This window comes from Mchenga conophoros, linkage group LG6 (assembly GCF_057382185.1).
Source record: "Mchenga conophoros isolate Kocher_MC1m ecotype Shallow Benthic linkage group LG6, M_conophoros_male_GT1.1, whole genome shotgun sequence".
Taxonomy (NCBI): domain Eukaryota; kingdom Metazoa; phylum Chordata; class Actinopteri; order Cichliformes; family Cichlidae; genus Mchenga; species Mchenga conophoros.
This window is the reverse complement of record NC_140531.1, coordinates 1,003,743-1,019,118: the sequence shown is the minus strand read 5'-3', so window position 1 is coordinate 1,019,118 and position 15,376 is coordinate 1,003,743. Positions and strand designations below refer to the sequence as shown.

Below are 15,376 nucleotides of genomic sequence, written 5' to 3'. Positions count from 1 at the left end.
GAGCAGAGTTCTTTTAAAGTGGCTGGCTTCCCGGCACACAGCCGGCTTTGGGAAGGCCATTCCACAAACAGATTTGTGGTGAGCTTTGACTGTAATGAAACTGTGTTGTTCCTGTGGCTGACTAACTGATTCAAATATGAACAACACAGTTTATAAAACAATGTCTGCATCTTTATTCTCCCCCTTGAAAAAAATCCGTGCACACAGCACACTCGTAGAAGTAAAATTTACACAACACATTACTCCTGAATAAAGTGGGATTAGCGTGAGGACACAAACTCTGTGCGGCCAGGATGGCTGCGTTTCTGCACCTCCCACATTAAACAATGCTCAAAATAAAATCAATATCGTATTATACACGATACTGCACATTGTAGATAATCGAATGTATAACAGGCTTACAGCAGTTTTAAGATAAGTTTAAATTCTTATAACACAGCATAAAGTCACATGACCTCTAAAATTCACACAGCATATTTATTCATTTTTTATTTTTTCTTCTCTGCATCTTTGTTGTGCATTTATTTGTTGTAGTGGTATTTCACATTGTAAAGCGATTTGTGCAGCCTGTTGGTAATGTGCTATATAAATAAATTTCAGTTCAGCTCATTTTTACTTCAAACATTTCAAACAGGTGCCTTCACAATCATTACAAAATATCATTCCATTATTTGTTTGAAAAGGAGTAGGCTGAAGTATTTACTTATTTGTCCCTACCCCCTCAAGTTTTACCTCTCATTCATTTAATTTTTTTTTTTGTCTTAAATTAAACAAACAATAATAAAAATATATATTCGAGTAAAATCAAGTGTTGGCTTTTTTTAAATTCTCTATTTTTAACATGTTTGATTTTATTTTCTGTTTATGTTATTTGTCTATGTTTAGCACGTTTGATTTTAAAGTGCTTAATAAATAAAGTTGGTGCTGAGAGTCGTTCATCGTCACCCTTCAAAGGGACGCTGCAGCATGAAGAAGAATAAAAGCAGTGCAGCCATGTTATTAGCAAAACGTAAAGACAAGAAAACAAACTTAATACAAAGTTGTAACACAAAATACGGCACACTCAGACAGTATGTGTCAGCACACACTCAGTTTGCCGTGCTGTGTGCAGACACAGACTGGGGGGGAATACAGTTTGGCTGCTGGAGCAGAGCCGAGCATCGAGTTGGCTGTTTGGGTTCATGAATGTAAACGCTAACCCTAACCCTAACCCTAATAAAAATAACAGTGAGCTCTCAGGTAACACGCTGTAATCTGATGCACTGGGGAAACACAAGAACTGTGCTGCTTACAGCGAGCTACAGCTGCAGAGCGTAAATATCAAGCACATTGTCAGAGATCTTTTCAGTACAAGACATGAAGCAGTTACAATGTTCCAAAGTAAGAATTCATATAACATAAACAGTACAGGGAGGGACGGGTGGCTGTAGCTCAGGAGCTCGAGCTACTCATTTGCTGACGGGACGGTTGGTGGTTTGATCCTATGCTAAAATGATTTCATCAGAGTGTGAATGTTAGATTCACATAGTAGAAAGTGAGACGTGGTGTGTAACGTGCTATAATCACTGCGGCTTTTTAAACAATGATGTGTTGTATACATGTGACAAAAACATGTACATTTGATCCCACAGCAGGATCTGGAGGCCCTGTGTGCGTGCTGTCATGTTAGCAGCAGATTAGCGTTTCCTTAGACTTCACCATGTGCAAAGATCCGAGCATAAATTACGACACCACAAGTTTGTGCAGGAACTGTGACTAAGTGAACTCATACATCATCCTCTGGGTCTGTGACAAACAAAAATATCTTGTGTTGTTGATTCATCTCGGCGTGGACTTTGCACACTACTTTACTCCGTCACCTTCGTCACTCTCGTTTTCTCTCATTCTCCACCTCTGGTTTACGGCGCCGTAGATACGACAAAACCCCCACAACTTTCAACTCCTACTCCTCTCTGCACTGAATTTCCCAAATGTCTGCGCGTTTTCCCCTCACAGGAGCTGGCGTCATGAGCTTCACAAACCATCACCCACAGCACATCCACGAGCTCGTATCAGTCTCTCAGGCAAGAACGTGATGTTTGGGAATAGTGTTTGCAGCGTATACAACAAAACTCACTGACCCATCTAAAAGGAATTGTAAATGAAAAAGTCTTTGAAAAACCGTAATGTCTCAAATCAATATCATGGTATATCACAACACACTGTAACAAGTGCAGCACGTGGACTACTGAAGTGAAAGATGTGACATTTATTGACATATTAGTTCCTCAGACATGATCAGAAGAATGATTTTTTGCACATTGACACTGATCTATGAATCATTCAAGCATGAAAACTGCACCATGTACCATTTTTAAATCTTAAATCTTTAGTAACTTTGTCAAAAAACACACCATGTGCTCCCATTTCTGTACTCGAGTCTGTGAGAAATGAAAGAAAACACTTTGACAGCCATAAAATAATAATTTTACACCAACAAGGTGAATCCCAAAGTGCTAAAAAGGGAAACTTGTGAAGTACATCCTTAAAATACCTGAGGCGGCTCTGGCGTCCTGAGTCCAGCCGCTGTCTGTGAGTGGTGCATGCTGTGGAGTCTTACGTCCTTCCACGATGCCTCCTCTCCTTCGTTCCCAGTTTCCTGCTGTAAGTAAGCACGCTACCATTGGACGCCATCGTCCTGCGTTTGTGTTTCCATCCCGGATGCTCTCCAGTCCTCGGCCTCCTTCCTTCCATGTAGCGTGCAGTCTCATGGTCCTGGTGTGAAGCCCTCCACTCATGTAAGGAGCTTCCTTGTGTTGATATCAGTGGCTCCTCATTGATCCAGTTAAAACCGGGTTTTCTTGGTATTAGAGAACTTTACACACCTAACTTTGATGAGTGAAGGTTTTGATAACATTTAAGATTCATTTTCATGACTCGATGCACCTCACACAAATCATTTTTATAGCAGTATGACTCCATGAATCCTAACGTAATAAAGACTCTGAGCATTTTACTTCAAATCAACTTGTTTAATTATTCACAACCAAAACAAGAAAGAAAACATTTTCTCTTTTTCCATCTACATCATCAGTAATAGAATCCCTCCAGATCAGAACCATTAAATCAATCTGATATTTCCCTCCAGAATATTAATGCTAACTATATTAAGACATCTGCCTTGTGCTTGTTCTAAAACACTGTAAAACTATTATTATTGTTGTCGTCATTTTTCCTAACAACACTGAAGTCCTCAGGACAAATCCACCACCGTCATGTCTTTATCGTATGTGAAAGCTCGTCATGCTCGGGTTATTGCAGCATCTCTATGTGAAGTCGTCACCTACTCGTGTTCACGTAAAACCAACTGAAGCCAGCGAGACATCTGCTGTGTGTGTGTGCAGTAAGACTCCACAGGTAACACCAGAGGGCGACGTTAGCACCAAGAGAGGTGCAGCGTCAGCTCTCATCCAATCAGACGGCGCCAGTCTGTCAGCTGGTGCCACTGTGTGGACATCTGAGGTACTGAGAGCTGGATTCAGGTGAGCCATCACATGCACTCTGTCAGCTACAGCCCACATTTACCTGTGAGGAGTAAGGCACCCTTTATAAAAGACTAATTCACCTAATGCTGAAATATTTGTTTATATGTTAGTTTCTATCAAGCATTAATCAATTCAGAGTTGGCAGTAATCGTAAACCAGGAAAAGCAAACAGTGAACTGCCAATTACATCGACTACTGCCATGAAAGGTCTAAAGTACATTTGCAGTCACTGCCCTCGGGGTACCTGGTTCCTGCAGAGGAGCTAATGCTGGTCTCTTTCCTTCAGTGTCTTTGCTCTGTGACAGACATCAGCACGGTGAGCGAGCGGTTTATAAAGAGAACCTTACTGCCGTGGCTTAGCGCTCTGTGGCTAGTAACAGACAGGTCAGTTACACGCAACAGCTGACTGTACCTGTGCCTCTAAGTGTTTTCTATGTGCAGACGGTACACGAGTGAGTTTCATCAGACTCCCTCCCTGTTCAGAAGAGCGAACCTTCCATCTTTGTTTCCAGCAGACCTTACAGCGAGTCTGATGCTCGTGTCTGTGGTGGAGCATGTGCTCCTTCACCACAGCGAGCCACTTTACACTTCTGCTTTCTTTCTGACAGCCAGCCGTCCATCACAGGCTCTTTCAGACAGGCAGAGGAACAGAGGATGGTTATACTAACCTGGTTAAATAAAAAATAAATGACCTCTCCAAACACCACAGAAACCTCTGTGTGACTGAGTGTACAGTGACTGTTTGCTGACTGACTGAACACCTGCTACTGCCACTGTGAAAGCCTTTGTGCTAGCAGTCTTAGCGACAGCTCTTAAAGCAGGAAGAGGTGATCTTTGACCTTGGCAGGGAAGTCAGCTGATATCCAACTTCTTCTAAATCATGTAACATCTGAAGAAGCGTGGCTCACACTGGCTACTACGATAATGACTGAATGTATCCGCACAGTGCTCGCCCTAGCATTAGCCAGCTCTCAGCTGAAGCCTGCACAGCCCGTCTTCAGGTACAGATTTACCGTGTTTTGATTAACAGCAGGTTCAACTTTGCGTGTCTGACATGCACTGAAACAAAAAGGATTTCTGCACACCGCTCTCCGCTGCACAACCACACCGGGATTCCTCCCCCTCTTTAACATCATCATCATCATTCAGTCGCCTGAACTCTGAGCTCGCTTCACTAATGCAGCTTTCTGGAGCTTTCTAGCGGTGCAGTATTTCTGAGTGCCAGATCACTTTAGATTCAGTTCAGTCACTTGGAGGGATGTAAGGTACAGCTCGTCACCAAAGAAATGTGAGATTTACGCGTTTGCCTGTCACAATGTTGGCACTTCAGTTTAAAAATACACACATACTAAATTCCCTTCAACACCTCCACCTCACCTACGATGGTCTGCAGTGCCAAAGTGTTTGAAGCCAACACAAAGCTTGACTTTGGAGAGCCTCCGTGGACCAATCAGAGAGGTGCAGGGAGCACACAGCAACATGAGTGACACCAACTAATCCCTTTGTGTCAGCTTCTCCACGATAAAACATGCTTATAAGGAAATCAAGAGTGTGACCGTTCTGACAAGCGACCCTTCCTGGGTTTCCCTTTGAATTACTTATTGGAAAAATACAAAGCAAAAGATCGTGAAGATGTGTGGAGAAAACCAGAAACCTGCCTACAGTGTCGGTTCTCCAGCTAGGCTTCCACTCACAGAAACAGACATGTTTGTTGACTTTACAGAAAAGTAGGAAAGGACATCACAGTCGGGATCAGGAATCTGAAGAATTTTCCAAGTCTGCCTGTTTCCTCTTCGAGTGCTTTAAGCAGGGCTGAGAGGAGAAGCTGCTGACACAGCTGCAGCTGGGGACGTCGCAGCACCAATGCTTACAGTAGCTTCCAAATGCTGTACATGTACTGTGACCTGGAAATACACGTGGTATTTTCTGTGTAGTGTACTGTAGGTTACACACGGTGGGCTCTTGTTTTAAAGGGGCAGTGCGCACACTGCTGCTGCTGTTGAGATAGTCACCGGCTGTTTCTACTCTGGTATCTGCTACTGGCATTGGTGTGCACTACTACAAACGTAGTACTGTGACATCTCTTGCTGCAGTTTGCTTCCTCTGTCCAACACTAATGAAAGGAAGAGGAATGAAAGCAGTGTCATCAGCAGAAGTTTCTTTGGTTAAAGGAAACAAAGTGGCCGCGTTCACATTCGCTTGCAACTGGAAGAGCTGAATATCCGGGCAGCTACAGATAAGAATATGGGAACTTCAAACCCTGCACTTCAACTTCATGTAAGAATCGTACTGTGTACCGGCCTTCTCCTTTTTAATGGCATCATTTACGCCCAGAGGTCATCAAAGCAGAACATAAAGCTTCCATATCTCGTCGGTGCTCACAGAAAACAATGTGAACCACACAGACTATGGCAGGGGATGGGGACACTGTCACAGAGTGTGATTCTTGCCATGTATTTGTCATAAGGGGGAGTGCACTTGTGTCTATAAGGACTTTCTGATTGCCAAACAGCAACACACACACACACACACACACACACACACAAATGACATGGAAGAGGAGGGAGGAGACAACGATGTGCAGAAGGAAGAAGGTGAGTGAGCCAGAGACAGTGTTTGAACGCTTAAACACAAACGCAACAACCTGAGACCAGAGTAGGGGGAGTCGGTGGGTCGACAAAGGAAGGGCAAAGAAATAAACAGAGACAGACTGATATTAGAGAAATAGTGCAACAAAGTAAAGCGAGAGACCTCTTGAGTCTGGGAGCATCGGAGAAAGGACAGGGCGAGGAGAGCAGGAGTGAGGGAAGAGAAAATGGTGAGACAGCAAAGGAGGAAAGATTTAAGAAGAAGAGAGACAGCGGAGCAGCAGTGCTTTCAGGAGTACGGCTGTGGAACTCCATATCCCGGTCTGTACATGGGTCTCCCTGTTGCTGACTGAGAATTGGAATAGGCTGGCCCAGATGGGTAGCTGTAGCCCCCGTAGCTGTAGGAGGCCGGGTAGGGCGCAGGGCCACTCTGAGCGTGGCTCGGGGTGTACTGGCCAAATGCTGAGCCCGGATGTGGCGAAGGAAAGGAGGGCTGGGCCGGGTAAGGGCAGCTGGCCGAAGCTGGAGGCCCAAAAGGGGGGCTAGGGCCAGAGTAGCTCCCTGCCGGAGGGAAAGCTGAAGTGGGACCTGGGTAAGGAGGGAACTGTGACGGGGCATTGGCTGGAACAGAACCTGCTGCTGCCACTACAGCAGGAGGAGTAGGGCCCGACACGGGGTACGGACTGTAGGGGAGCCCAGATGAGCCCCCTGCAGACGAGGACACGGGCTGAGAGGCGTTCTGAGGTTTGGAACTCGGCTGCTGTTGATTCGTCGTCGTTGCTGTTGTTGTCTGTTGATCCCACGGTGACAGCGGGGTGGCAGAGTCCTCTTTCAGGCATGCTGACGACGTCATGGCGGTGGCATTGCCCTCGCTCCTCTGTCGCAGGATTTCTTGGAGTTTCTCTATCCGTACGCGTCTTTTGTGAGCGAGTGAGCGCAGGGAGAGGAATCGGTCGAGGAAGGAGTCCAGCGGAAGAGATCCCTCCAGAAACTCATCTGCTAGAGCCTGCGGGACGAGACAGGTAAGACAAATGAGCGGTGCTTACTGCTGAGCAGGTATCAAACTACCTCTAAGGTCAAATTACTTGTAGTAGCCACAGACTAATGATGTGCTGCGGGGTGGGACCCACTGCTTCACAACCTGCACAATGTGACGGCACCCTGAAAACAAGCCCACAGCCTGCCACAGCCCAGATAAACAGCAGCCGCTGTTAAAGGAAGTGCAAAATCCTTCAAAGTAAAAGCATTTCTAGTTCGGATAGGTCTGCACTGCTGAGCTGCCCAACTAGATAACACAGTGTGCCCAGGGGCGCACTTAGTCCAGCTAGTCTTTAGTTGAATTTCCTGATGAATGAAGCAACTAATCCAAAACACAGCACGGAGACACGAGCTGTTCGGGCGACTGGACGAATATACTGACTATCGCCGATAGACTGAGCCCATGAGTAGGTTTGCTAATAATAATGTAGCTAATAGAAGCAGTCAACAGAAATACAAATAATAGCGCTGTTTTAACAACACCCTCTTTCATCTGCGATGCCCCTCCTCACAGGGCACTCAGATGCTTGTTGGAGCTGCAGAAGCTGGTGACAGCCTAACACACTCAGCTGGATGGTGGACGCGTGCATGCTCCTCTAAGTTAGTCGTGTTTGAGGACTTTGCTCACACTATACGTCTGCACGAGTGACACACCGCTGTGGTTACATCCTTAGGTTTACCTTTTTCATCCCAAATTGGTGATTGGCGAGTCAATGAGGGGTCATCACGACAAACACGATTGCATAACAGACAGTCAAAATCTCTGAAATGTCTCTGTCAGCGTATTTTGGGCAGTTTGTCCAAAGTTCGTTCGTTCTGCGCTCCAGATTTTAATGGCGTTAATCACGTTAATGCAGCGTTAACGCTGACAGCCATAATTGTTTTTGGAAATGAGTTCGTCCATGTTTGGACTTCTGTGTTGTAAACACGCAAATCAGTCCGTGCATAATTACATTGCTCCGCCCATCACAAAGCCTGCGCATGCGTAAATATATCGCCCAACCCTAGTGTCCACCATGCTGTCACAAACAGGTGGGTCGCATATTTACAGGCATCAGTGAGTGTGGCTGAGTAAAGAGGAGGAGCAGAGTCATCAGGAGGTCACGTGGACCCTCACGCTCGCTGCCTGATGGTGACGTTTACGTCAGTCACATCTGACTGGAGCATAGTGAGCTCGTGGGAAGTAGAATCCCAGCTCACCCATCCATCGCTGCTTTTCAGGGGGTGGGTACCATAGGCAGCAGCTCAGACGCTCTTCCACGGGGACAACAAAGCGTTCCCAGCTTTTGTCTGATCACTTCAGTGAAAGCTGACCACATCCTGACACCTGTGGCTGCAGCTCAGCTGGCAGAGCAGGTCACCTACTAACCAGATGGTTGGTGGTTTGATCCCAGTCTGCATGCCAAATATCCTCGGGCAAGAAACTAACTCCACGTTGCTTTCTGATGCATCCATCGGAGTGTGAATGTGTCCATAAATTTTTATGAAGAGAAACTAACTTTACACTGGCGTAGACGTTCACAGGCTGAGACCTTCTGAACCAAAGACATCATCTGATGGTGATTTGTGTGATTCCAAAACCTGCATTGATGTGTCAGCATTAATGGGCTCTTCACTCAGGAGCAAATTCACCGTACCATGTGCACTAACGTACAGCCAATCATGGCTACAGAATGCATCGTGTAATGATATCATACCAGGTTGTCTGTCTGCTCCATCTCAGAGATGGCGGCATCAAAAATAATTTTGATTGGTCAGACCACAGAACAGTCCAGTTAATCTGAAACAGCCTCAAAAATCCAACTTAAAACTCATCAGTGTTTCATCGAATGGTACATGCATTAGTGGGTGAAGCAGGAAACGCTGCTCCTGAGCCCACACACTGACTTCCACCACGCTGTCATGTCTGCATGCATGCAGAGACTCATAGGAAACAACACATCCCATCTTCAGGAAACTCTTTAATCTATTCGTGATCGTCGGCGTTTAGAACCCAACTTTAAACTGTTGCCTTTCGCTCATATTACCTGAACATGCTGAGCCCACGTTAAAAACATTGACGCGTCTGCCTTTACGTTAAACGATGCACCTGCAACATGTTTGACAGTCGAACACTGACCTCTGACTCTTCTTCTGTTTTGCTGCCCTCTGTCTGTAGTCTTGAGAACAGCGCTTCTGGAGACACCTGACCTGCCATGCCATCTGAGGGGAGCAAGAGTTAGAAAGAGACCGAGTATGAGCCTGGGCGTGTCTGATGATGGAAACATTAAACGCTCAGATAAACGCTCAGACTGATGAGAGCTGTGGACTCACATTATTATAATGGATTAAAAACACAGGCAAACTGAGAGGCATGCTGGGAAATTCCCACCTGTGTGTCCCACAAATAGACTTTACCTGGGTGGGCTGCACAGGTACAAGTCCAGCTGCTAAGGACAGAGATTCTGCAGACTGTTTCCAAACGAACGTTCAATAACGGTGCTGAAGTGCACACTTTCAGCTTTGAATCAAGAGGGTTTATACACATTCTGAACGAACCATTTTACACACAGTGCCTCGCTCACTCTGGCTCGGTGGCTGTACACAGACTCAATACTGCCATGGTCCCCTCATGTATCGATCCATCTATCTGGCAGCTCCACCTGCACAGCGGTGGAGGAAGAACTACGACTCACTGCAACACTGCACATTCATCTGGTGCCAGTTTATTAGGATTTGTATGTATTGGGCACATAAAGACTCAGCTCTCTGAAGCTGGCGCTCCCTCTGTTTTTAAACACAGACACAGATAACCATGTACTGTCGCACAATGAGCCACTGTCAAATCACCAGCTAACCTGCCAAGCAGGTTTTTCAACAGGTTCGAACTGGGAACCTTCCTTCACTGAGGTGACTGTTTATTACCGACTCACTCTCGAAACTCCGTCTGACTATCAGGTCCATGAGGTTCGTCCCACCCAGTCTTAGTTTGGCCCATGGTACATGGCTGGCGTTTATATGGTGTTTTTCACTCTCACCTAACACTTCAAGGACATTTGAACTTTGAGCTGCATCCATGAACACATTTAACAGCCTCACATGCAAACCTAGATGGATGCATGAAAGAGTACCTGGGGTATCTTCTCCAAAGGCACTTCAAACATACAGATGCAGAAGAGAAATAATAAAATCCTGAGTCACATAAAGCAAGGCTTTCAGGGGCCACGGTGAGGGATGGGTCCAGTGCCCACACTGTGTGTACTACTACCACACCCAGGGCACTGGCACCGCCAGCCTCATACTAGGAGCACCTGTGGTATAAATGTGAAACTCTTTTCAGAAAGGCTGACCTCTCATTTTGAGGTCAAGGTCACCGGGATTCAGAGTCATCTGAGACTTTAATTTTAGTAGATGTCAAACTCACTTTACATCATCGCCTGACCCCGACCAGTGACACTCCCCTTTGTGCGTTTAACTACACATTAAATGATAAAGAAACGCTGCTGTAGTAAATGATGCACGGCTCTGACATTTTCAGAAATAAATGTGTAAAATGACACCAAGTGTACCTATGTAAAAAAAGAAAGTCCTATAACAGACGGAAAAATAGGAGCAGTTTGACAACAACACCCCATCAGGTGAAAAACAAAGAAACGCTTCTGAGTGACACTTCAGGTCACTTACTAACCAGAAGGTCGGTAGTTCGATCGCTGCCTCCTGCAGTCTGCACGCCAAGATACTCAACCAGGTTCAAGTTCATCCATCAGAGTGTGAGTGTGTGTGAATGTTGTAGTAAGAGCTCAGAGAGAGTAGAAGAGTGCTGTACGTGAATCAGTCCAGTTCCCATTTCAGACATTTATAGTCAACGTCCAAAAAGACAAATCTACTTTAACCTTTTTTGACAATCAGTGGCTTTTATGTGATCATCGCACGTGATGAAAACTCACTCAGTGACACAGTGAGTCAGGTGCAGTCAGTAGTGTGCAGTGTTCATCCCTCCCCCTACCTTTCAGGGAGCAGTGCTGTCTATAGGTTTCTCTGACTGCCTCTAGTTGAGAATATCTCTCCACCAGCAGCTCCTTCTGCGACTCCAAGCGAGGCTTCATGTCCAGGTTTTGCTCAGCCAGGCTGCGATTTGATGCCAAAGCCATTTCTCTCTCCAGCTGGATGTTCTGGATCTGAAACAAAAGCATGTGATGCAATGGGAATTAGAACTTTAAGTGTCGGCATCAAACACGTGTCTGTGTAGATCCTTCAGTGTGTCTGCATCACCACATATACAAGTACTGAAATGTGGCGTTTAGTAAGCCTCAGCAGTCTTCTCTAAAAGACCGAACGATGGACTGACTTGGTGGAAGGATGTCAGCAGATTCTCCTCGTGTAGAACATAGAGTCATATCAAAAGCACTACTGCAACCACAGCGACTAACACAGGAGCCTCGTGTGTGCTGCAAACGAGCCGGATTCTCCATCTTGTTCTTGGCGTGTAAAATAACTGCAGTTAATAAGTTTGTTAGGCTGACATAAGTGTGTGCGTGTCCTGTTCCTGTACTGTGAGTACGCGTCACAGCTGAGGCATATCTTTACAGTTTTAACACGAGCCTGTGTCTTTGTGTGTACAGCCCTGCGATGTGAAACAGCTGAACAACGTTCCTAACGCTGCGTTCAGTCAAGTCAAGACCAGGATCCGGCCCTGGACTGGACTTTGGTGGCATCAGTGGGACAGCTCTGCTGTCTGTCCGCTCTCTGCACAGCTCATCAGTTTTATCTGACTGCTGTTTTTCATGCGTGAGTACATAATGTTTATTATTTTGTGACGCACATATACAGCTATGGGGACATTTTTTCCACGATTACGACCCCAAAAACATCACACGACTTTCACAACAGTCTTAATATGAGACGAACTCAAAGGAAACTGTGTCGCAGCGTCATTATTTACTGACTCAATATTACACATTCGTCAGTGGAAAACGTCTGTTGGCCTCTGGGATTAGCAGCATGTTTGAAAGTGTCACTGCGGTCAGGCTGGCATAAAGAGTTGCCCAAAAAGCCTTCACCTCATTTCTTTCCATTTTGCTTCCACGCAGTCAGACGCGTCATTTTCAAAGTGAGCAACAGTTCTCAGGCTTTTCTTTGGACACTGGCTGTTTTCAGTACTTGTACCTGATCATGTTCAGGGCAATGTTATTTGGTTTGTTAAGCCACCTAACTCTGACCTATAAATCACTCAAGCAGAAAAATCGGCTCACTCAAGGGATGAACCAGTATTGTGTCTGCACACAACAGGCAGCTTAGCAAAGTTAGAAATGTCATCTTCAGGCACTTTGTTGCTAGCAGCATGCCACAAAGCACGTCATTTCTTCCCATTCCTCCCAGTTGAAGTTATGAAAACTTAACACAGCGTGACAACCGACAAAGTGACTCTCTACAAGCTTTAACCTGAAACCCTGCTCTGTCTTGGCGTGCACTCAGTCCTTAAAAATCGGATTAAACTGGATGACAAATGACGAAATGGCAGATAAACCACTGAGACTCCTCTCACAGGTGACTGTGTTGTCTCTGTTCACCTTGAGTAGCTCAGGTTTCTGCAAGCTTGTGTCAAATCAGCAGTTCAATGTCAGTATCTAACCTAATGATTTCAGGAGATCTGCCAACATTTGAAATCATCAGAACACTTTCACAAAACAAAACACCTGAAGTATTCTGGACTCAGTTTGAACCAGCTCAGAGATAAGGGGACATGAGTCAGTCATTTGAAATAGGAGGTGATGAAGGACACGAAGTTCCTCGGAACAACTCAACAATTTTGCATGACTGCAAACAAAGCAAAGGTTACAGGGACAAAGGCAAATCCCTATTTGCTCACTTCCAGGACAATTATAATAACTCCTAACTTTATTATTTTGAAGAAGAAAAGTACCACACAACTACTGAACATTTAAAACTAAAATGCTTCCCACTGACCGCCTCGTCTTTGTCACTTTTCACTGAGCTGATGTAACCTTGGCAGAAAGACTTTATAGACCGTTTGAGATTTAAATTAGAAACCGGTTGTAGGGTCACTGCAATGCCACATAATCAAACTCCTGACTTCTCATTAAGGGAATTTAATCGGCGTTTCGACAAAGGGGAAGAAGAATGAAGCACCAGTTTCACCTCATCGGACTCCAGAGCCATCGATTCCACCCTCTCCGGACTGTCCAGGAGCTCCTGTAGCTCTGATTGGCTGAGGTCCTGAAGCTTCTCCATTTGATTTGCCAGGATGGCTGTCCAACATAAACAAATCAGGAAAGAGACATTAGAAACGCTCGTTAGAGACAGAAAGTTGACATTTACAATCTCCGAGCAGCCATGAGCCGCTCTGAGGCAGCCCGGAAAATCAAGAAAACACCAACCACGTCCCTCGCTGCTGTTCCCTAAAGAAAGTCACCACGATGTAGGCGATATATGAAAACTGCACTTAGTTATTTTCCCGCAATATGCCATTAGACAAATTATAATACAACAAATTAGCCAATGACGGCTAACAGCTAGCTAGCATAATAAAAGCGCAGTACAAACATATGGAGGCAAGTGACTGTAGGCCCCAAAACACAACAAGCTGTCTGGGCGCACAGTGAAGCGAGAACACGGGTGAAAATGAGCCGGTACTTACACGACGCTAGCAAACCAAATTCAGTGCGGCACAGAGTGGCGGTGACATCCAACAGCACCTATTTATTCCAACTGACAGGTGACGTGACACGTCCTCGGGATCTGTAATCTGCCCCGGCTCGATCCACACACACAAACACCAACCGCTTTGTTTCCGACGCCCTTTGGCCGCAAAGCTATCTACTGCTAATCGACCGACGTCCAATCTCACCTGACGGCTCGGCGCTAAGCGATACGATGACAACAGTCGCTATGATCGCAATGTCAGGCACTCAGCTACCGTCAACTTCGAAGGAAGCTCAGCGATTTGGTGCTCAAAACCGGAGCTTAGAGTCACCCCCTCAGTCCTGACGACGACTGTCAAACGCCGGTGTCTTCCGAAGATGCCTACTTTAATAAACACTCGACTACAGTCGACAAAATGCTAGAATGGAGGAAGAATTTCGCTGAAAATAGGAAAGTTTCACTCCACACTGACAGAAACCGCCGCCATTTTTGGAAGCCTACACGAATTGCGGGTGGTATTCGGACAAATCCCGAACATTCTGAATACAGCGCTCGTGAACTTTAATTACATCGAAGTTTGTATGTATAAATGCTTCCCGATAATTATTATTTCTGGGCACACTTGGATGTAATTATTTTAACTGTGTCCGTTTTCCCTAGTGTGTCCCCCATAAGGCAGGGTAATGGTACAGTCCGGTGCTCAGCTGATATAAGGGAAACCCCTGCGTGACTGTAATGTTCCGTCCTCTGCTGTGATGTCCACTTTCCACAGCGGCAAAAACACCACTGAATCCATAAAAGCGAGCTCTCACGTATTTGGCTCGTATTGCAGGCGGGTTTGTGAGCAGTAATAGCTATTAATACTAATAATAACGTATTGTAGTACTTTTTCGAGACTTGTCTTCAAATGTTATGTTTTCCTAACTCAGTGGTTCCCAAACTTTTTTGCCAGGCCCCCCTTTGTTTTACAAGAAAAATGTTCACGCCACCCCCGCGCGCGCACATGCACGCGCAAACACATCCTTTAACCACACACGCCCATATTTTGCTCCATTGCGGTTTATTTCACACCTCAAACATTTAGGAAACAATTAACTAAATACAGGTAATCTGCAGGTAGTAATAAAATAAACTACTAACTCTTTTACGCTGCGTCCGCACCTACACGGGTGATTTTGAAAACGTAAACGGCGTTTCGAATCACCGAAAACGGAGATTTTTTTAAAACTCCTTTTTTGTGTTTACGTGTGGACGAGGAATACAGAGTTCGTCATGCAACTGCAAGACTCAGCAGTCCATCTGCATCTTAAGGATAAAGGGCACTCTTTCGAGGATGCCAATGTTCACATTTTGGACAGAGAGGACAGATGGTTTGAAAGAAGCATCTATGTCCACTGTGCGCGACCATCTTTGAACAGAGGCGGGGTTTACGACACCAACTCTCTGCCATCTATAATCCAGTTTTGAGATCCTTCCCAGACGCCTTAACGCCCACTCACATCCTGGGCCATCTGACCTCAGGAATTCGCATGATAGGGTGGGGCCAGGTTTCACAATGAACTCACCCGAAACTCTGGCTGATTG

General features: G+C 45.6%; 1 protein-coding gene across 2 annotated transcripts; it reads right to left on the bottom strand.

Annotated features, from left to right (window-relative positions):
- Positions 1-2,990: 2,990 nt before the first annotated feature.
- vps37c (VPS37C subunit of ESCRT-I) lies at positions 2,991-14,308 on the bottom strand. 2 transcript variants are annotated; one of them, XM_085275765.1, is made up of 5 exons: positions 13,788-14,308; positions 13,289-13,398; positions 11,136-11,307; positions 9,270-9,352; positions 2,991-7,118 (listed from the first exon to the last, which is right to left on the bottom strand). In XM_085275765.1, the coding sequence occupies exons 2-5, from the start codon at positions 13,379-13,381 to the stop codon at positions 6,402-6,404; spliced, it is 1,065 nt and encodes a 354-aa protein (XP_085131891.1). In that variant the 5' UTR covers positions 13,382-13,398; positions 13,788-14,308; the 3' UTR covers positions 2,991-6,401. The 2 variants fall into 2 exon arrangements, with proteins under 2 accessions (XP_085131891.1, XP_085131892.1); XM_085275766.1 differs by having other exon boundaries at positions 13,998-14,308.
- Between the last annotated feature and the right edge of the window lie 1,068 nt (positions 14,309-15,376).

Excerpts from the sequence above, each read along its gene's own strand:
- vps37c (XM_085275765.1), bottom strand. The coding sequence starts at position 13,381 with ATGGAGAAGCTTCAGGACCTCAGCCAATCAGAGCTACAGGAGCTCCTG. Across the intron at positions 9,353-11,135 it reads ACAGCACTGCTCCCTGAAAG|ATGGCATGGCAGGTCAGGTG; the intron begins GTAGGGGGAGGG and ends TGCTCCCCTCAG. Across the intron at positions 7,119-9,269 it reads AAACAGAAGAAGAGTCAGAG|GCTCTAGCAGATGAGTTTCT; the intron begins GTCAGTGTTCGA and ends CTCGTCCCGCAG.